Consider the following 22,730-nt stretch of genomic DNA (forward strand, 5'->3'; position numbering starts at 1 on the left):
GGCGCAATCTCATCTGTATCGCTACCACCTTGGGGGAAGACACAGCCTCGACCCAGTCCTCATCACCCAACTCTAATCCATTGGCCACCCACGCCTCCCTGATAGACCTCAGTGGGTCTTCCATGTGATTGATCAACTTTCGGTAAATCAAGGAGATGGTTTTTTCGGGTAGATGACCATCCAATACACGATCTTCAAGGGGGGAGGCATCGGGGAGGGTGTCTCCCGGTAAGACATGAGATAGAAGGGCATGCCTGACCTGCAGGTAGCGGAAGTGCTCTTTGTTATGAAGGTGGTGACTCTGCTGAAGTGCCTAGAAGGTCAGTAATTCCCCCCTCCCCCAGACATCCTTTATCTGACCTATTCCAATCAACTCCCACTTGTCAAAGCCCTTGCTGGTCCACAGATTGCCCAATTTGGCGGAGCTAAAGAGAGGGGTCGCGAGAGTCAATCTCCCTTCCCATCCCAGATTCTTATTAGCCGCATGCCAAACCCTTACTGCGTGAGAGGTGGGACCCGCAAGAGAATACCGCCCCGGCCCATTATACAGGGCCTGAAGGAAATCTCCCCCGGGGGACTGACTACGATCCATAGCATATCCAGGGTCTCCCGGCAGGACGTAAACTATCTGATTATTAGCTGCCAACTGGGAAACCAAATAATATTTCCTCAAATCGGGGAGCCCAATACCACCATCATACCAGGCCAAGGAGAGTTTGGTATAGGCAATGCGGGGTCTACCATCCCAGAGGAGCAGCCTCTGGAGCGCCTCAACCTCCTTGAAATACTTAGCAGGCACTGGGTCCATAGCATTTTGGAGAACGTATAAAAATTGCGGAAGAGCCAACATTTTAAAGAGTACCGCTCTGCCCAAAAGTGACAAGGGCAACGCCCTCCAACGCTCAACATCAGCACGCAGTCTAACCAACGGCGGTAGCAAATTCTCAACATACCTTGTCTTGGCGTCCAAAGCAATGTAGATTGCCAGATAGACAAAACCCTTAGTAGCAATTTGGAGAGGGCAGTTCTGCGGGACCACCGGCGGATCCCCGGATAGTACCAACAATACGGACTTAGCCCAATTAATAGCAAAGCCAGAGAACTCACCAAACCCTCTGAGAATGTCTAGAAAAACATCGAGCGAGGACCTAGGTGAGGTGAGATAGAGAAGCACATCATCAGCATAAAGAGAGATCTTATCTTCCCAATCAGGGGAGCACCGCAGTCCACGCACTGTCCTGTCCCATCGAATCCAAGCCGCCAAGGGCTCCAGTGCCAACGCAAACAGAAGGGGCGACAGTGGACATCCCTGTCGCGTCCCCCTCTCCAATTCAAAGTCACCGGATTGACAATTATTCACAACCACGCGAGCCAAAGGGGCGGTATAAAGCAAACGCACCCATCCGATAAACTCGGGCCTGAAGCCCAGCTTCTCCAACACAGCGAAGAGATATGACCATTCAATCCTGTCAAAGGCCATGGTGGCATCAAGAGACACCAGCACGGTGGGTTGTAGCAATTCACTGGCCTTACCCAAAACGCCATGCAAACGTCGAATATCGAGTGCGGTGTTACGGCGTGGCATGAAGCCCGACTGATCCGGGTGCACCAAGGTGGAAATCACCCTGACCAACCTGATCGCCAGTAATTTGGCCAATATCTTGGGCTCTGCATTAAGCAAGGAGATGGGTCTATAGGAAGAGGGGGAGGCACGGGGCTTACCTGGCTTGTGAATCACAACAATATTAGCAATACGCTGATCATAGGGGAGGATGCCAACCTCCTTACTTTTAACAAACATGGCTCTAAGATGCGGCGCAATTTTATGAGCATTCAATTTATAGAGCTCAATGGGAATACCATTGGGGCCTGTCGCCCTTCCTGAGTTGATGCTCCTAATAGCTCCCCCAACTTCGTCATCTGTAATAACGGAATCCATATATTTCCGGTCATCATCGGACAACTTAATCATAATAATATCCCTAACCATCTCAGCATGTTCAGAGCCGTTATGTGCATCCGACGAAGAATAGACATTTTTATAGTAACAACCGAAGGAGTCCGCGATCAACTGAGGGTCTGTTAGAGGCTCAGGACCATCACCGTCAAGCTCAGGGACTAACCGAGAAGCGCGATCTCCTCGCTCCAGCCACGCTATAAGCTTACCAGCCCTTTCACCATGTTCATAGATCCTACTCTGGACCTCATTATGTTGCGTTACAGCCGACACTCTAGACAGCCCGTGATATTCATCTTGTTTGAGGCGTAGCTGATGCCGATTCTCAGCAGTCGCATCACCAGCGACTCGTTCCTCCAAGCGGAAATCTCAGCCTCAGCCGCATTGATTTCCGCCAAACGTCTTTTTTTCTTACCCGCAATGAGAGACGCCTCTCCACGCAAGACCACTTTATAGGCTTCCCACAACGTCTGGGCAGAATCCACCGTTCCCTGATTATGCCGAAAGTAGCGTTCGGAAGCCCCACACAGTTCCTTCTTAATAACTGGGTCTCGAAGATGCCAGGCATTGATGGGTGCAATTCTACCTACCATAGGCTGTCCCATCTCCAATCGAACCCAAACTGGGGAATGATCGGAGATACCCCTACCCAGATGGCGCGCCTCCCTAACTGTGTCGGCCATAGCAGCGGGCAATAGGGTGTAATCAAGCCGTGACATAGAGCCATGTGCCGCCGAGAGATGCGTATAACTCCTGAGTACAGGATTCAAAAGGCGCCAAACATCAACCAGACCCAAAGAGTCCAAGAACTCAAAAAGCCACTGACGCGCCGGAGGAAGCGATCTCGGCGGGACACGGTGCAAGCTGCCATCCAGAACAGTATTAAATTCACCACCCAGGACCAGGAGACCAAGTGGGAGCGAGAGGAAAACATTAGCGAGATCTTTAAAAGTGTCAGATTGGAGGGCCGGGGGAACATAAACAGAAAGGAAAGTAACGGCTTTACCCCCGATCCTCCCGGACACTTCCACATATCTGCCCCGCTGGTCCGACCATGTAGCCTGCACTTCAAACGGAAAGGCCCTCTTCACCAAGATCCCAACTCCCCTAGAGCCTGTCGTGAACCCTGCATGTGCGATCAATTTATAACCCCCTCTATGAAGGGCCATACAGCGATTGCCCACAAGATGAGTCTCCTGCAGAAGTACCACATCAGGCGAGTGACGCCTGATAAACTGACTGACCATGCCCCTTTTAATTTTGTTCCCCAGGCCATTCACGTTCCAACTCAGTACCTGAATCCCCGATCCCTGTTTGGAACAAGACATTCACCCCACTCCCTCACGCACACTCACATCCGTCAACACCCAATGCAATTCAAACCGAAACCAAGTAACAGCAAACAACCCCCCTCCCACACTCTGAAGTCCTCCCCCCACCCTGCACCCCTGCATCAGGACAACGCCCCAACCCCAACTCGCAGTGTGCCTGTCGCCCCGCCCAACAATGGTTACTAAAAGTAGGAAGAGGAGGCGTCTGCCGCGCAGCCCCTGACCCATCCCCCAGAAGAATCGTCCCAAAGAATAAACTTTTTAGTCCAAATCAGTACAGTTACACGATAATAAAAGGCCATAACCCCCCCCCCCCCCCCCCCACGATCAAAAAACAAGCAAGCGCTTAAGACAGGAGTCTCTCATTCAGGGCCCTGCCGACCATCCTCCGTGTCCTGTCGCGGTTCTCCAGTGTCATCAGGTCTAACAGTGTCCAACCAGTCCGATGCCATCTCCGCATTATCAAAAAACCAAGTTCGCTCATTCACTTCGACTCGTAGCTTAGCAGGATATAGCATAGAGTACTTAATCCCTTTATCTCTCAACCTCCGCTTGACTTGGAGGAAACTGACGCATCCTCTGTACAGCTTGCGTAAAGTCCGGAAAGAAGGACACAGTAACATTCTCATACCGTAGCGGGCCGTCCGTTCGCGAGGCCTGTAAAATGGCTTCACGGTCCCGAAAGTTCAGAACCCTCGCAATCATGGGTCTAGCTGGCGCCCCCACTTTCGGCGACCCGACTGGCACTCTATGCGCCCTTTCCACCGTGAAAAACTTGCTGAGTCCCTTAGGCTTCAGGTGGTTAAGGATCAGGTCTTCAACGAAAAGATCAGGCGTGCGCATTTCCGCATTTTCGGGTACACCCAAAATGCGAACGTTGTTGCGCCGATTACGACCCTCATAATCCTCAAGCAGCCGTCGGGTCTCCTCCCGTGCCGCTTGTAAGGCCCGGACCTCTCTCTGGAGCTCAGCGGTGTCATTTACCAGGCTCGATGTTTTGATGTCGAGGGATTTCACTTTTCGCTAGTTTTAGCGTGGTCTGTACGCAGAAGGTTGACGTCGATCTTAACCGAGTCCAATTTGGTGTCAAGCGCATCCATTCTAGTCACCATAGATGTTTCAATTCTGGTGACGACCTCCATTATATCTTGCAATGAAGGCTCGGAGCCGACACTCGGGGAGGTGGTCACGGTTGCAGGAAGTTTTCTCTGGTCGCAAGGAGATCCCTTAGGGAGCGTATATCTGTCCAGTTTATTGGACTGGACCGATCTCTGGACTCTGCCACCCCTAGTGGAGGGTTTCTCGGAGTCTGATCTCGCCGCCATGGAGGGTGATAAAAGAGGACTCAGGCAAACCAGTCGATTGTCATACTAGTTCACACCTCCGACAGTACTTCACACCTCTCCAACGCTCCAAGAACCGAACCAAAGGGCGGCTTATTCGTGCAGGGAAAGCCACTTAGAAGCGCCCAGCAATTAGAGGTGGGCCCTAGGGATGGTTCCAGGAGGGGGCACTACTTCCGGTACACACTGCCGCTGTTTTCGCATTCGGTCCCGGCCACATCTGAGACCAGAGTCCGCTGCCCAGGCGACGGAGAGGCCCAAAATTTCGGACGACATTTTGAGGGGGTAGAAGTACGCCTTTCGAGCCGCAATTTCACCAGGGCGCAGCAATACTATTCCCCCATCGAACACGGTCCTCGGGTATCAGGATATGTGGCAGGATAGACGAACGGTGGAACGGGTCTTACGGAGCTACACGATCACGCGGCCATCTTGGTCCCGTGCTAGGCTCCTCCCCGTCCATGTTCTTTTTTAAGGTGTAGACCACTCAGACCTTTTAAGTTTAGTCAGTCATGCAATATCAGCATGTAACATGGAATTGTAGCCTAGGTTTCTAAATCATCAGACTTGATTCTCTATATTAGAATCCAATAAAACTGTTGTTTAGAGCTTGAGCTTTGATGTTTAACCTCAACTGAAGGATAATCCCTCTAAAAGGCCACACCCTGTATATTTCAAGTAGGCTGCAAAATATTGCTGCAGTCTATTTCTTAGACCTGTAAGCCACTCATCTGAGCCATGTTCTCCTGCCTAAGGAAAGTGAGTTAACTCCTATGGGATAGTGCTTCTGTTTTAAACCCAAATCAGTTTTGTAACGTGTGCTAATTTTACTTTATGTGCAACCTGCCAAGAGACATCAGTCTGTGCCACACTGCACAGTGTCGCCCCCCCATCAGTCCTAACAATCACTACACCCAACACATTAAACATACCTAGCCAGTGCCTCAACATTGTTGAAAGATGAACATTTACCCCCCTCCCCCACCGCCCCATCACCCTTGGAGGAGAAGGGGTCCAACAGTGAATCCTGGGCCCCAAAACACACTCCATTTGTGGCCTTCTAGCTCCCCCTATTTTTACCCTGCCTCTCCAATCCTACCCTCTGTTCCCTCGCCTAACTTCTTTCTTTACTTCTCACTTCCCTCCTGCTGCAATGCTCCGTCTATCGAGCTGTCTGCTAATTTACTGAGCAAAACCCGGTGTAAATATCTTCCATCTAAGCTAGCTTTGAAACCAGGCTAACTGTTTGTTAGTGAAACATGGCTTGGAGAACATTTCACTAGTAATTCACGGGGAAATCCACTTCGGAAAAATAAAATCTGTACATAACCCTACCAGAGGAAAGCCTGGGGAAGATCTTAAAAAATCGTTACAAACCACCACCTTTGAAAAAGTTTTGATAGATTGCAAATCTCACGTTGCTGCAAAATCCTACCTACCTTAAGTACATTTCTTCAGATGAACAGACAACCACTGAATAACTGAGCTTTCAGTGATGCCTTCCTTGATGCCATCTTCCTAAACCATTCCAACCTCTGCCTCAATCTGGTTCAACCAACCTTCTACCCCACAGTTAAGACCGACTGTGACACATCTGGAAGCTCCTAACTTCTCACAGCCCTAGTTAACCTTGCAAGGAACTCTATAAGAACATTTAAGAATTGTGCGGTCCTGTCACAAAGATACTGCGTCTTAAAATTTCAGTAACTCCATTGAAGACTACCTTGTGCCTAAGACGAAGAGGACTATGAAGAACGACGGACATCTGTCTCTTGCTTCCATTAGGCATTTCACAGCCTCTAAATTCTATGATCTATTCAAGACTCATGAACCTTGAGGTTTACCCTTCTATCCCTGACTGCCCCGTACCTTCACTGCAACCCCAGCTATGGTGTATTAGAAACAATGTCATTACATCAGACACCATGTACTGAGTTCCCAATCTAGACCCAGCATACCTGGCTAGCTACTGTCTGAACTCAAATGATCCCTTGTCATAGGTCAACTTTTATCTCCATGGTAGATCCTCTTAGCCCTCCAGCCCATTGTAGATAGTTCGGTCCTTGTAGATAGACCTTTCATAACTTGCATGGCTATTTTGCAAATGTCTTCTATTTTTTCTTTGAGAGTGAAAGACTACTTGTTACAATTTATTTTTAAGTCTTTATTATTCATTATATTTTGGTCAATATAATGACAGTATAATCTTAATTAGCACTGCAAAACTAGCGCAGGTAAGCATTAGAAAGAAAATTACAAATAAAATGTACTTAGCATGAATGGCATTGTCCTAGTATCTTGACTATAATGGATTAACATGTTCTGACAAATGAAAGAAACGTGTTCAGCTCCACATTCCTCTGCATTAGCGGCTTTACGGAGTATAGCAGCAGAGAATGTCATCTGTTTGCCTTTCGGGTCTACATATCTTCAACAGTGTGGTGACTGGTATGCATATATAGCGCTTATTATCCCTGAGCGTTGAAGTGCTTTTTGGCGAGTAGGACACTACTCTAGAACCCAAGATTAAGATTTTCTTCCTGATGAAGGTGGTCCTTTGCCATATATTGTTTTGTGTGAGAATCAAAGCAGCTTGAAGGTGGATTTTCTGGCAACTGTATGTGTTGTTCTGTAATGTTTCTGTTAATCGCTATGGGTCTCCTTTAAATGTGAGGTAGGATGATGCTTTGGTGTAGGTAGAATGTAGATTGTATTTTTGGTGTGTGATTTTCTAAGGATCATTGCTGATACAGAATGTATTCACCAGATACAGTATGGTCTCAAGTGTGGCTGGTGGTGTAGCGGTCAGTGTTGGTGATTGATGTATAGGATGTAGCATGGTTGTGGGGTACACTTTGGTGGTGAAGGTTGTGAGCTAGGTTGTAGGTGATTGGGTAGTTAAAAAGAGGTTTTGGTATAGGTTGTGTGTAATCTTTCGGCAGAGTATGATATCAAAGTGGTGGTGTAGGATATGCTGTGCACATAGATTAGGGTGTAAAAATGAGGGTATTACTGTTGCAGAACACATAGTGTGAATTATGGAATATAGTGAAGGTAAGTAGTACTGTAGATTAAAAGTGTAAACAGGAGCCAGGAGCGCTTATGGCATTCTAGCTGGGACCAAAAGGACAAGGAAGCCCACAAGATCTTGATAAAGAAATACAAATTGGAAGTGATTAGGACCAAACAAGAATACTTCACGGCCCTTACAACCTCACTTTCTTCTCCTAAAGAGCTCTTTAGGATAGTGGACTCTCTTACAACCCTTCAGACCCCGGACCCAGTAATTGCATCTCAGGAGCTCTGCGATAGTATAGCTTCCTTTTTTCAGTCTAAAATATCAGACATTTACATCGCCTTGGAGTCGCAGAGATCTCTTACTACCGAGCCCCCAGCTCCCGCTGACCTGGTCCCCGCTCTCGCGGAGAGACCCCTGTCGGGAGACTTGGAATCCTTTCCTCCCCTCTCTCTACAGGATTTAGAGATCCTTCTCAATAAAACTAAATCCGGCTCCCCGCTAGATGTCTGCCCGCTAAAGATCCTCAAGCAGTGTAGAGAATCCCTCTTACCCCCTCTTGTTGACATCATGAATAGGGCGATGAGGGATGGCATTTTTCCCCAGCAGTGGAAAAATGCGGTAGTAAAACCTTTGCTCAAGAAATCTTCTCTTGACCCCGGGGTATTAAAAAACTTTCGCCCCATCTCACTGCTCCCGGCTCCCGCGAAGATGTTAGAAGCTCATTTAAATAAACATCTTGCTGCCTTCGTGGAGAGTTTGGGCTGTTTGGATCTTTCCCAGCATGGTTTCAGGAGGGAACACAGCACCGAGTCTGCCCTCACCATAGTGCTTGATAATATCCGCACGCGTGTGGATGGGGGACAGACTTCCCTCCTGATCCTTTTAGATCTCACGGCTGCCTTCGATACCCTTTCTCCCTCGGTTTTAACATCTCGCCTGAGGGAGATTGGGGTTCAGGGGGCGGCCCTGGGGCTCCTAACCTCTTTCCTCGATCACAGAGAGCAAAGGGTGATGCTGGGTAAATTTCTATCTCCATCCCTGTCTGTGCAATGTGGGGTCCCGCAGGGGTCGGCGTTAAGCCCGACCCTTTTTAACATTTATGTGTCCCCCCTTGCCAGACTAATTGGATCTTTTGGGATGGAGGTAGTTTCCTATGCGGATGACACGCAGATCCTCGTCTCTCTCTCCCAGTCAGTTACGTCGACTGCCTCCAATTTTAGATCTTGTATGGAGGCAGTCGGCCAATGGATGATTCACAACTCATTGAAACTGAATGGGGAGAAGACTGAGGTGATGGTGTTTGGAGTAAAGGAGGAGATATGGTCAGCTGAGTGGTGGCCAGACTCATTGGGAGTCTGTCCTGATCCTACCTCCTCAGCCAAAAATCTTGGGGTTATGATTGATCCCATCCTCAGTATGTGCCAACAGGTTAACAGGACTGTAACAACCTGTTGGGGTATCATCCGCATACTAAGGAAAATTAGGCACTACCTTTCACAGCAGGCAAGGAAACAACTCGCTGTTGCTCTCCTTGGCTCCCGTGTGGACTACTGCAATGCGCTGTATGCGGGACTGAATAAAAGTCTGCTGCAGCGCTTGCAGGTGGTCCAGAACGCAGCGGCCAGATTTGCCCTGGATCTACCCCATTGTGCCTCGGCTACCTCTGCCAGGAAGCAGCTTCACTGGCTTCCTGTTGAGGAGCGTATACTCTTTAAGACCTTGTGTATGGTCTATAAGGCCCTAGCAAAAAGCAGCCCTACTGGAATTGGATCCATCTAGTCTCGTTATAGTCCAGGTAGGAATCTTCGCTCTTCCAACCGACTGCTTCTCTCAGTTCCACGCATCCGGAAAACTAGATGGGGTGGTAAAGCCTTTTCCAATCTGGCCCCAAAGTGGTGGAATGCCCTCCCATTGGAATTAAGGTCCCTTCCCACTTTACAATCATTTAGAACTGCCCTGAAAACTCGTCTTTTTGTGCAGGCTTACCTGTAGTTGTGTTCTGCCTTTTTGATCCTTTTGGTTAGGCGCCTTGACACCTTCGGGTTTAGTCGCGCAATATAAATTGCAAATAAATATAAATAAATAAATGCCATTTGCATATGTTATTGGAACTATAGGTGCAGTTTATTTTGGAGTTCGGGGTGAAGGAATTCAGCATAGGCTGTTAAAAATATTTGATACATTAAAATGTATTTCTTTTCTAATGCACATTGACTAATCTCCTTTTCCTATTTTCACCTTAGATCATTGATGAAATCTTGAAGCTTAATGAAGATCCCAAGATTCGTGGTCTAGTACTTCATCTGTCTACAAACAGTAGCAGAGTTCTAAATGCTGTTTCTCCAGAGAAGGATGTTGATGGGTAAGACATTAATATGTTGATCACTCTTGGTTTTTGAGAGGAATCTGTGCAATCAAAAATGTTCTTTTCTAGTAGTCTGTTGCCTTAGCTAGCTAAATCCACTATTGAACGTTTAGAAACTGAAAACCATGTATGAATATATGTAGGCAGCCCAAGAAGCAGGCAGCAAATGTTTGTTAATTTCAATATGCTCTGTCAAAGCTTTTTGCCTATTGCATGAAGGAGTGGAAAAGGCTTTAAAAAAAAGTGCAATGACATATACACTTCATGATATTATAGCAGCCTAGTGTGATGACCTCTGTGCAGATGCTTCACCAATCATGTGTACGCATAGGGCATAATGCAGCCATGATTTTAATGGTTTACCATCCCAAGATGGCAGATACCTTGGAAAACATGTAAATTAAATATGTATGAAAGTGCCTTTCAAAAAGAGTGGCAAAGCAGAAAATGACTGCTGCCAGTCACAGCAAAATATTGCATCTTAGTGTAAAAAAGGTTTTTAGGAACCCTGCTACAATGGAGGTACAGAGGGACAAAGGATCAGGTGGGGTAAAAGCCAATGGGAGATTGCAGTAGAGCAGCCAACAAACTTGAGTTAGTAGGAGGAATATAAACATTTATCAAAAAAGACATGGTCGATGAAACCACGGTGAGCTATTGGTTAGGGGAGGAGGGAGCACATAAGGATTGGTATTTGTGGAGGGGGAGCAGCCCACAAGAGAGGAAGAAAAACACTTGCATTCTCATGGAGTGATGAATGAAATAGAAAGTAGTTCCCTGAATAAGAGCAGTGGAAGGACATAAGTCACCCAGTCAAAAGGATGGTAAAGAAGCTATGCTCCAGGGGATGGACAAACTCAAGAAGAGGAAGAAAAGCCATTAAATAAGAATGATGTAAAAGAGTTACAGGGAAGCACAATGTGAAGACCCACGCTATATGTGTAATAAACATAAGAAAAATGATTCAGAGCTTTCGCCCCGAATTGAACAGAAGAGGACAGTGGAGGAAAGCATGGTTGCAAAGACATTTGAAATCGCTACAATATGGCTGCAGAGATTGAGGTATACCCAACTGAAAGTCAAGGGACGCAGGAGTCTTCCCAAAGAGATCAGCCGATAGACATCATATGCATTGTATTTTGCCAAGTGTATCAGGTGGGTGGTCATTTTCTTATACCATGTGTGAATTTTATGACTCGCATTATATGGTTGAAGAACCTGATCATTTTATCCACTCTGCCAATGTACTTGTTGTAATCCAGTATATATATGGGCTTGTGGATTTCAGCCAACTGATCCCAGCCCATGATTGAAGTAGTGCTCTCATAGTGAACACGTGCTACCTCCCGATCTGAGAATTTGACTCCTAACAGTTTGTTGCAATGCAACACACTGCTCTTGAAAGACTTCTCTGTGATGCTTTCAAATTGTTTCATAACTCTGTGTCCGCTTTGTACAATTCACTGAACTGCTGGAGTCCTGTATAGAAGTTATCCACATAAAGGTTATAACCTTTATGTAGGAATGATTGAGCAAGCTCCCTTCCAATCTTCTCACAATTCCTAACATAGAAGGTCGACCTGCAGGATTAATTGTGGAGTCCTTCCCTTTTTATATGTTCTCAAGTTGTATGAAGAACCAATGGCGCTCTCACACGGCATGTACAACTTGATTCTGTGATAACCTCTTTTGGTTGGTATGTACTGACTGAACAGCAGATGCCCTTTGTATCGAACGCAAGATTCATTCACTGCTATATTCTTCACAGGAAAATAACTCTCTTAAAACTCGCAGACAAATGCTCCACAACCGGTTTTGAGCAAACCGTCATGTCTGTGTGATTCTGGGACAATGCTGCAACTTTAGCACTTAAATGCAGCATGTGCTCCAGAATCGAAAACTAGACAGGTAGGACCATATGGTTGGTTTGTGCAAACTTTCTAGTTGAAAGTAAGACCTAGACATTTTTTCAACTCACTAAGTGTAGTTAAGAGTCCACCGTTGTGACCTAGAATGAGGCCCCAGAGCACCTCGATGCTCCATCAGAAGCTGTTCAGCATGCCAACTAATTTAATGCACAATTCCTCGAGGAAGTTCATTTTGAAAAAAGATGAAAGCAGTCAAGAGGCAAAAGATTTGCAGTGATTGTAGCAGAACTAGTTTGGGTGGCTGACAAGTGAGCACTGCCCCTCTGTTCAGCGTAGGGTGCTTGTTAGTATTCCCGATTGGGCTAACCTGCCAGAGTCTCGGTAACGTACAGATTGTGCACGTGAAGGGACATCATGAGTGCCATGGACATGTTCCGCTGAATTACTAGAAGACAAGTCCTCATCTAATGTAAAGGTAAATGTAATTTGCACTTGTATAGCGCCTATCACCCAGGGGTCTCTAAGCGCTGTACGAATACCGCTGTGGAACCCTTCCTGGCCTGTTCCTGTGAGGTGTCCACTCCTGGGCACCCCCAAGGTGAAGCCAGGCATCCTAGCATTGTTAGGGCCGGTGTGGAGATTAAGCAAGCTATTGCCCAGAGTTGCAGAGTGGAACCCATGATTAGAGTAGGCACCGAGGCGAGAATTATCAGGTTCGAGGACATTGAGCCCAAGACCTTGCCGCGACGGGGATTGAACCCTGGTCCCGGGCCAGACCTCTGCCTCAGGGTCTGCCGCTCTAATCGGTGAGCCACACTTCTCCACAATAGAACTCCATAAAATCACCTCCTGATTCTACTCGATGATCCTCTCCCCAAGATGCTGTCTCAATATCAGAATCTGCCTCAGAGCTCTACTCCATTTTTTGCTTTAGGGCCTTGGCAGCAGTCATCCATCAAGAGGCCATCTCCATCTAAAACGTTTCTCCTCGCATTCTATATACTAAGTAGAATGCAGATGTATTTTTAGAAAGTGTGTGTGTGTGAAAGAGATATAAATGAGCTGAGTGAGAATACGGTGCGGTGCACGAGTGTTGTAATGAAAAGCAATTAACTCTTTAAAAAGGACTTACCAGTTTCCACACTGTGATGCAAAGAAGTTCTCCATAGAAGCTAAGAGAGTGGGGAAAAAAGCAACTATAACTTGCAACACTTTGCAAAAAGGCAACATATTGCCTTAGTAGTCACTGGCGCTAAAAAAAAATTGCTTTGTGTGAACATGTGCTCCTTGCTAAAGAGCAGAATGTCGGTGAACCACAAAGTTAGCCATATGCACCATTGTTCGACCTACTTCCACCCACTGAAACATAGGGCAACGTGTCAGCCTACTTAAGACTTTGATTAGATTTTCAGCCATTCATATTTTTTGTCCCACCATCACACCCTCCTAAAAGCACAAAGTGTTTGGAGGGCGGAAGCAAAATGTGAATGGCTGAATAACTGATCAATACCTGCCTGAAGTTGGCTACCCATTGCCCCATACCTTTTTTTTTGTTTTTGCATTGTTTCCCGGGGGAGGGATGTCAGGAAGACCAAACTTCTTCCCCCTCCTATCCTTTCCCCCAAACAGCAGCAGTAAATACCAAAAGGCCAAGGTTTTCTTGCTTTGGGGGAGAGAGAGAGAAACTTGAAATCATTTAAGCCCCCCCACCGCAGGAAGTTGACACATTTCTGGGAGGTTCATCCTGCCGCCATAAAAAACAAGACGTCCTTGGCGTCTAGTTGGTTCCCTGTCTGTCTGTTATCCACCAGCAGGAGAGTCATCACAATAAAGAGGAGACTCTCCCCTTTCGAGCAATGCCTCCCTCAAACATGAGGGTGTCACCGGGGAAAAGAAATCCCACAGGACACGTGTGAAACTCTCCTTACCTGCTTCTCGTGGCTTCAACCAAGGGGATCGGTGCATACTGCTGCCACTAATGGGCGGGACAAGCGTGGGGGCTGACACGGAAGTGATTCGCATTGACCCCTACAACAGTTCACATGGGGGAAAGCCTCCAGTCTGAGCAGCAGAGGTTCCCCTCTTCTCCCCCTCCAGACAACCCGTTATCCTCTGTACTGTGGAGGGCGTGAATGGCATGTCCTTAGCACTGAGAGGGTTAAACAGGAGGCACACCTTTATTGCTCTTTGAGTCCACCAGTCATATCTCTGCCAACTGAAGGAGTGCTTCAAAATCCCATTTTCATTGCCAGTGAAGAAAAAACACTGGGTAAAGACTTATAACTAAGTTGATTACCTAGCACCTCCCAACTTGTGTAAACAGTAGACTACAAACCGGTAGTATCATTACTTTTGAGGAAGTTCAAATGCTTAGGAGGGAAAACAAGATTGCCAAATATGAGATGTAGGTAAAATGCACTTCGGAGCAAGGCTAAAAAATTCCACATATTTATATTGAAAAACATCTCCTTATTGATTCCAGTTGCTGAGCTCAGTGAACCTGATATTGGCGTTTCAAGGACAAAACACAACCATTGGAAAGGGAAAGAAGCTATCGTGACAGCCATGAGCACTACTTCTCGATACTGCAGTAAAAACAGGCCAACTTGAATTGCAGGATGGCACATCTGCATGCTGACACCTGCATTCAAATTGTTTAACATGTTTTTGTCAGATTAGATATTGCAAATTTCTTATGTATTTATTTCTAGCATCCATGCCTTTAGCCTCACCGTACCTCTAAATCTTGTGATGGCATGTTTGCCTTTTCCCAAGACCACAACTCAACATCCAGTACACTACTAGGCATCCCCTATTTCTATTCCTTCATCAGTCAAGTGGTTTTTACCAGACAGTGGAAATGGACAGATGTTTCTTCAGTCACTTTCAAAATTATCAGGAGATTATCTTCTGTTTAGCAGCATTTTTACTCCTTTCTTAATTTAGTAAACTGTTTATTGAAATTTCAATAAAAACTGTTCACAGTTCCTTTTATGCAACAATATTTTAAATCATTGCACACAATCTAGGCAAACAATATACAACATTATTACCAGGAGCAAGCCAGCATCTTAACTCATACACACACTGGGGCAGTGTGGCTCTGCTCCAGGTCTTACTGGTCCCTACTAATTCAAAGAGTTGGGCAAACTACTAAAAGTTCGAGCCAAACTTGAGCCTAAAGCCTGGCTCAGCTCGAGTTGCTGTTGGAACCTTGAGCCTATAATGAGCCAAGTGTTTGTCTTCTGTCTGCTACCCTCCCTCAATCCAGGATGTGGCTATCGCTGCCGACCAGGGTCGAGCTTCAGCGTCTGCTCAACATCCGGCGATTTTAGGCAAATCACTTCATCTCCCCATGCCTATGACATTTATTGTGACCTTGTGTAATGTAACTGGTGCTCGTGTAAAACGCTCCAATACATTTGTTTCCATTTGTGCATTTTTTTGTTGCAGTTTTTACATAGCGTAAAGGTAAAAACAAAACATTAACGTAAAAAAGCAAAGTAAACGGATACCTTTTTAGTGGCTAATTTGTGCACTATGAAACCAGAAAACTTGGATAAATCATAGCTTCCCTGCTTAAATTGTGTAATCTTAGGCAAATATTTTTATTTCAGCAAAACTCCTTTTTCTTTGTTATTGTGTGTGAAAGGACTTTCAAATATGTGAGTTCAGAATACCAGCTGTATACAACTCTGTTGTGTTTGATTTAATAGACTGTAATGTTGATCTATAATAATCTGAGCCACGTGCAAGGTTTAAATGACAACTGTCTTGGCTCTTAGTTCTCTAATAATTAATGTTTAAAAACTATCACTTTTAGTAAGTAGTTCTCTCTGCAGTGCTGTAATGTGTACAGTTTTCGCATGTTAAAGAATTGCATTTTGAAGAGACTTTATATTTTACGTGAAACTGTAGGGTTTGGATAGTAGATGCTTTCCATGGTCAGCTCGTGCACGGGTTCTAAGAGCCGAGACAGATCCTTGACTCTGTTCTCTCTGTTAGTTTGTTGGCTCGCTCATCTCCAATAATTCATCCATTCACTCTATACCGTAATATGCATTTGCCGGGATTGTTATGATTTATAAATCGGATCCTCTGTCATCCAAAACTCCATTGCTCTAAAACTCTCAAAGGTTGGTCGTTCTGCACTTCTCCAAACCTGGGTGATATTATGTTTCACAATTACCTAACCTAAGTGTACAAAGGCCAGTTTAAATCTGTTGGTGTCACAATCTAAGGGGTTTATGCTGAAGTATCAGTTTCAGATCATTCTTGATCTGCCATTGCTATGCTTTGAGGCGTATACTTTAATTTATGCCAGAAGGGCCTAATCTTTGGGCACAGCAGCGAAGTATGCAAGAGATCCCCGGGAAGTTAGGGGAGTCGATTTTCCCAAATCTCCCAAATTGATCTCTTGTGAGATATTCAGTGTAGGTCTTTCAACTGCTTCTGCCTGGATTATGTAGAATGTCCCGCGTGATTTTTGGTTCAGCCTCCTATTCCTTCTCAATGAGCATTCCGATATCTCCCTCCCACCCTCTTTTTAGATCATCATATGTGTCGGCAGTGTGTGGGACCAGTATGCTATAAAGTATAAATATTTTCTTGGCACCCATAGCCTCATTAAAATTACTATACAGCTTTAAAATCAGCAAGTTCTAGAGGTTTAAAATCAGTTAGTTCGTCATGCTTCCGTTGTATGGGTGTATGCATGCCTACGTTGCAGAAATCTGGAAAAACGGATGTGTGTGTATGTCATAGTTCATCTGAAGGTCAGTAAGAGAACTGTTCGAGCGGCTAGTCATTATGTTGCCTATTTTTAATTTGCCAATACGGCCCCACCCATGGCTTTCATTGGGTGTTGTAATTTCATGCACCAGGATACTAAGCTATACAAGGGTTTCCTTTGTCTGTGCCAGCCAGCGCTCTTGAGTGTCCATCCACAAATGCAAATGGAACAAATGATGGACGGAATGCTGAACAATGCAAACAAACGTCTCAGTTTAATCCATCATTATTCAGCTCACTTTGCCACCCCAGTTTGGACCCAGCCATATGCAAGTCAGTCTTGACCCTGTGCCTCATGGGAACAGTCCAGACCGAACTGCCAGGTCAGGTCCTCCCTGGACTTGCAACAAGCATCCTGGAACTGGTTTCGGGGCATCACCCCTCATCAACCAGGCTAGCTTGAATCCAGTGGCGCAGTGAGCACAGGGCCCACGTCTGGGCTTACCCTTCCCACTTAGGGCGACAAATGCAAAAGGATCTGTGGAGGTCATTTTCTGGCTGCAGAGCAGTGGATTCACGCTGCTCTTGAAAAACTACAGCTGTGAATGCGACTCACACAGTATATGAAACCCTATACAACCTGTGATATTGAAAATCCTTGTCTGGTAAAATGTTAGAAACCTTTTTACATAGGGGTGGGAGCTTAGATAAAATTCCCAGGAGGTGTACTTTTTCCAGTGTGCTTGTACCTTCCCTTTAATGGAATCCTGTGAAGTCTGTGTGTTGCACATGTGCACCTCTAGGCAAGACTGGGACAGTAGTAGGATTCTACTGTTATCTACCAACTCTTTTTACATTGCTAGCCACCTTCACGATGTGCCACATTCTTCACTAATCCTGTTTGGAGAAAGATCAGAGAACTCAGGTAAGTTCTACCTGGGCTGAAATCCCTGCTTGTGCATTGCAGAATGGTCAGTTTAACAGCAATAAGGCTCTATGATTCTTGCTTAGAAAAACTAGTTTTAGGATAATCACAAATGGAGAGTATGCATAGCTCACCCCATATTGTAGTCACTTCCATCCTGGTGTCTGTATCATTCAAATTCAGTACGCATGCCCATCTTAAAACCGCAACCATTTTATAAAATGATCTGTTGTGCCCCTACAGATTACATGATGTGAACCTGGGGAGGTTGGTGCATGGAGTACCCCACGAAGGCTTTATTTCTCCAACCGCCATGGCAGTGACCTCTTTACTTGAAAAACTAGGTAAGGTCATTTGCTTACCATCTATTTAACCCAGTTGTATTTTCTGAATAATCTGTCTTCATGGCTTGCACGCTTGTTCAAAAATCAGTGTTGACTCTGGTCAGCCTTCTGTCCTAACTGCTCACTATGAATTAGAAATGCAATATTTACACTGATTTAAAAAAACCTGCAGAAATGGATGCATGTTTGTGTTGTTGTACTTTTTACATCCATGTGCTCAAACGGGGTGCTAATTGTGGAATTTCTTGCTACTTGTGTTCCTCCCCATCATCTCTCTGCCCCACACTCTTTGATATCCAAATGGAGTTGCAGTGGAACTTTTGAAGGTGTTCTGGATGAATGGGCTAGATACTATCTCTGTTCTAGGTGCAAAGATCCAAAGACGGGTTTCCCTCCTAAAATGTATCCGTGTCTGAAGCAGGTTTGATGTACCGATCATACTAGCACAGATTATTACAGTCCCAAATGTTATTTTGTCTTAAGGTTTGTGAGCAGAGAAATGGGAAGTATGTGAAGCTAAGACATTGAAAAGAAGCGTTTTCTTCTCTAACTTTTTATATTGTGAATGGAATAATCAATGCAGATGGTTTACGTTGGTTCATACCTGCCATGGTTCTTGGCTGTTGGACTTTAGTTTTGCATTTTTTAGGTATGAAATTTGAGTGAATCGCCAAGTTTGAAATCTGAGTAAAACACCAGAGCAAATTACTTCCAGTCTACCATATGTAAAGAGAGGGAAAAGTGGATAAATGAAAATAAAAATTGCATCGAGAAATAAGTCTGAATCTTAAGACTAGAGTCTAACCTGTCTGATCTGTGTACTTTTTGGGCATCACGTCTGGATCATTTCACTTTGTCATGACTACACTCCCTCCACCAGTGTTAAATTCAATACCTTTAAGAAGTTGATGCTTTTTAGAGGTGAGGTGAGGTAGTCGTCTATGGTTTCCATTCCAAAAAACCCTAGTTGGTTGAGAATGCTCCCATATTTCAAAAGCACCATTGTTAATGGTGTTCAGCAGTCTTTCAGGATGCCTACTAAAACTAGATAGTACAAAAATAGAGGTGTAGGGTCCTACAACTGACCAACCTGGACCTCAATAGTTGAGAAACAGAACAAAATGGCTGATCATGAAAATTGAAACCAAAGTATGTAACCACACAACCAATAAGTTTTGTGTAGCCCAGGGTTAAGACATTCCCAACAACTTGCGTATTTTTCAAAAGCAACTTTTATATTATTCCATAAAAAATGGCATCAAATAGACACTCCGTCACAACAGTTAGTGCAAAAACTTTGAAAAATATATACACATATATACAACAAATATCTGTACATCACATTGAAGGCAACATACACTTGAAAAAATGATGAATGACAATATAATACAATTATTGTAATGACACCAACATCAATATGCAAAATAAATTCAAAGGCATACGTTTGCAAGATGAACACTTTTTATGCAAATCAAAACAGAAATAAACCAGTCCTTTGGTAATGGCATGTGAACAGGACGGACACTAAGGTGGAATGGCCTGCCTGTCACACAACGCCTGTGAATAGTAATTTATAAGGAGTCGCAGGTAGGGCCCACAGAATTGGTATGAATTTGTCCCTAGCTGCACCCTCCGTTCTTAACACAGGCTGGGGGTCAACGCGTTTCGAACCTCGTTTGTTCTAGGTTCTCCTCAGGACGAGGACTGGATAAGTGATTGCCTGGAAGGGAATATGGGGAAGGTGTCAGCGACTGTATAGAATATATATATCTAACAAAATAGTACTCCGACTGGCTACCCATGAGTAAGATTACCTTCTCAGCCAACACGTTGACTGCGTGGAGAGAAGGGGAAACACCGGAATAATTCTGAAACAACAAAAGGGGGGGCTTTCAGTAAGCAGTTACAGTAGATTTATCAAGCGTGGGTTAAGCAAGCTGACTGGGACCTTGGTCTGGTGAAGTATCACAATACCTGGTTATGGTGTCGAAAGGTGCCGCGGAGTGGGGCGCCTTGGGCGAGCTGTGTTATTGAGCACGGACTCACATCATCGCTTGCTGATGTATTATTCAAATGGAGAAGGCTGGGGAGTGAAAATGCAAAGTTAACTCGTCCAGACTCTGAGGCCGGAAAATTCGTGCTTGACTAATCAGGAAAGCTTGAAAGTGAATGAAGAAAGCAATTCCTACCTGCACCCGTCGTGCGCTGTTCAGAGGGAACGGGCCGCACTGCTTGCTCAAGCTAGCGAAGGGGAATCAATCTCTCGCTGTCTGCTAGGAACAAATGGATTCCGTCAGGCAATTGGTCCCGGGCACCCGTTTGTGCGCATTGCAAATACACTTGAGATGAAATGCGGAAGGCGTTTCCTACCTGCACCCGTCGTGTGCTGTTTAGGAGGAACGGGCCGCACTGCTTACTCAAGCTGGCGGAGGGGAATCAATCTCTCGCTGTCTGCTTGGAACAAAATAGAATCCGTCAGACAATATGTCCCGGGCACCCGTTTGTGCGCATCACAAGGACACATGGAACGCGGCTTGATAGGACTTACTTAGAGCCTTTCGTAGGTGAGTCCGCGATGTTGGTCTGCCTGTGGGGTCAGATTAGTGAAGCGGGAAAGAAGCCTCTTGAAGAGTACACCTGTGAAAAATCTAGGTCCTCCAAATTTTGGTCTTTGATTTGGTGTTAGTAGAAAAAAAAGTACACAAAGCTTTGCTTAACATACACATTTGTCATCCCCAGTGTAACAATAAACTACACTCTGGTTGGAAGATCTCACTCGCCATATAGCAGTGAACGTTCAACATATTAATTTGTGTGGCTTGTTTTATTGCTACCCCCAATAAAATATGAAATTGCGCCCTCAAATCACCTTAGAAACGGAATGGGGCACAAAGATTGGAAGGGTAACGAAAATATAGAATTTATTTGGTAATAACATTACCTCATCGTCCCTCCCTCGCTTCCCTTCCTTACAAAATTGAGGCATCCCTGCCTCACCAGACACCCGTACCCACGTGATTTGTCACGTGGGGACTATATATAGCCCCCAGCCACCTCATACCTTCTGTTCTTTTTTGTCTCACCATTGTGAGACGCGCGTCCCACGCGCTGGCCGTTCTGCGGAGCTGCGGTCATTTTCTTCGTTTTTCTGTTTTTGTGATTGGATTTCTTTTTTTTTTTTTTACAGGCTTCTTTATTGGTTGCCTCGTGGATTTTTGATTCTATTGGTTGTCTCCCGGCTGGGGCTGTGCTACACGTTATTTAAGTGCTGGCCTCGGCTGTTCTACCCTGTCAGTTGCACTATGGCTAAGCGGACTTCAAAGCGCTTGAGAGTTTTGTCTTCCTCTGATGATGAGGATGGTGAGGTGCCTGTCCCGGCTCGTCGGACCAGGTCCCAGGGTCCGGTGGATTCTTCTGCCCTCCTGTCTGCTTCTGAGGTGCAGTCCATGATTGAGGCTGCTGTGTCTCGTGCCCTGGAGGCGAGGGGTGCTACGACGAGGCGCAGGTCTTCTCGTGCTGCAAGGGGTCCGGTGGACTCTCCCTCTGATGACTCCTCTTCTTCTTCGGACTCTGCCATGCCTTCTACGTCTTCGGGGAAGTTTGTGCGTAGGGAAGAGGTGCCTGCTATTCTCCAACACATCAGGGTGAACTTGGGATTTTCTCCTTTTGCTGCTCCCGTGGGGTCTGAGGACATTTTTCCCCAATATGTTAAACCACCTGCGCTCTCTATGCCCTTTCATGGCCGCATCAAAGACTTGATTTCGGGGGAATGGCGGGTCCTTGAGCGCGCCTCTGTTCCTCGCTTTTTGCAGAAACTTTATTCCCTGGAGGATGGGGAGGTCTCTCTTCCTCACTCTGTGAAGGTAGATGCCATGTTGGCCACTCTTATTGGTCGCACTTCTCTCAATCCTGAAGATTGTTCGCCTTCGGATGCTACTGATAAGAAGGTGGATGGTGCACTGAAGAAAGCCTTTTCCGCTGGGAATTTGTCTTTACGTGCTGGCGTCTACTCGGCATATGCGGCACAGTCCTTGGTGTCTGACTTTGGCAAGCTGGCCACGGCTATTCAGGAGGAGACGGACTGCTCTGGCTTGCTTGTTCACATGGAGCAACAGGCTAAGCTCTTGGCTGACGTCTCTTCGGATGTGCTTCGATCTGCGGCCATGGCCTCTGGCTCCTTGGTTTTGGCTCTTCGGAACTTGTGGATGCGTGTCTGGAAGGCTGATTCTTCGGAGAAGTCCTCGCTCCTTAAAATCTCCTTTGATGGCAAGATGCTCTTTGGTGACCAGCTGGATAGTATGATCACTAAGGCCTTCAAGGACCGTAAGCATGCTCTGCCTTACAAAGGCAAGGCGTCTGCCTCTGGTTCTCGCCGTTTTTGGAATCCGGCTCCTTCCTCCTCTGCGTCCTTTCAGTCTTCCCGCCAGTCCTCCAAGAACTTTTCTTCTCGTCCGCGCCGCTTCAGACCCGGGAAATCTTCGGCCTTGCCTGGTCCCAAGCTTCCGGCGGATACCTTCAAGAGGAAGTCCTGACGTCGACTGTGTTTCGGCCGCCTGTCCTGTGGGCGGGAGGCTGATGTCTTTCCTGGACGCTTGGCGGCTGGATGTGGGGGATCTCTGGGCGTTGACTATTATCAGGAGAGGCTATCTTATAGACTTTGTCGCCGTTCCACCCGGCTGGGGCACCATCCTTACTCCTATCCCCAAGTCTCCGACCAAGAGGGAGGCTCTGCTGGATGGGGTTCGGGATCTTCTGTCAAAGAAGGCGATCGTTCCGGTCCCACTGTCGCAGCGAGGTCTGGGTTGTTATTCCATTTTGTTTCTGGTCCAGAAGGTGTCAGGGGGATT

General features: G+C 46.0%; 1 protein-coding gene across 2 annotated transcripts in view; it reads left to right on the forward strand.

Annotated features, from left to right (window-relative positions):
* MTHFD1L (methylenetetrahydrofolate dehydrogenase (NADP+ dependent) 1 like) overlaps positions 1 to 22,730 on the forward strand; it is a 1,218,839-nt gene that overhangs the window by 252,393 nt on the left and 943,716 nt on the right. For both annotated transcript variants that reach the window (XM_078649387.1, XM_078649386.1), the window contains exons 5-6: positions 9,894 to 10,012; positions 17,783 to 17,883. In XM_078649387.1, the coding sequence (XP_078505513.1) occupies positions 9,894 to 10,012; positions 17,783 to 17,883 (220 nt within the window). The remainder of the gene's footprint in view (positions 1 to 9,893; positions 10,013 to 17,782; positions 17,884 to 22,730) is intronic.

This window comes from Lissotriton helveticus, chromosome 6 (genome assembly GCF_964261635.1).
Source record: "Lissotriton helveticus chromosome 6, aLisHel1.1, whole genome shotgun sequence".
Classification (NCBI taxonomy): Eukaryota; Metazoa; Chordata; class Amphibia; order Caudata; family Salamandridae; genus Lissotriton; species Lissotriton helveticus.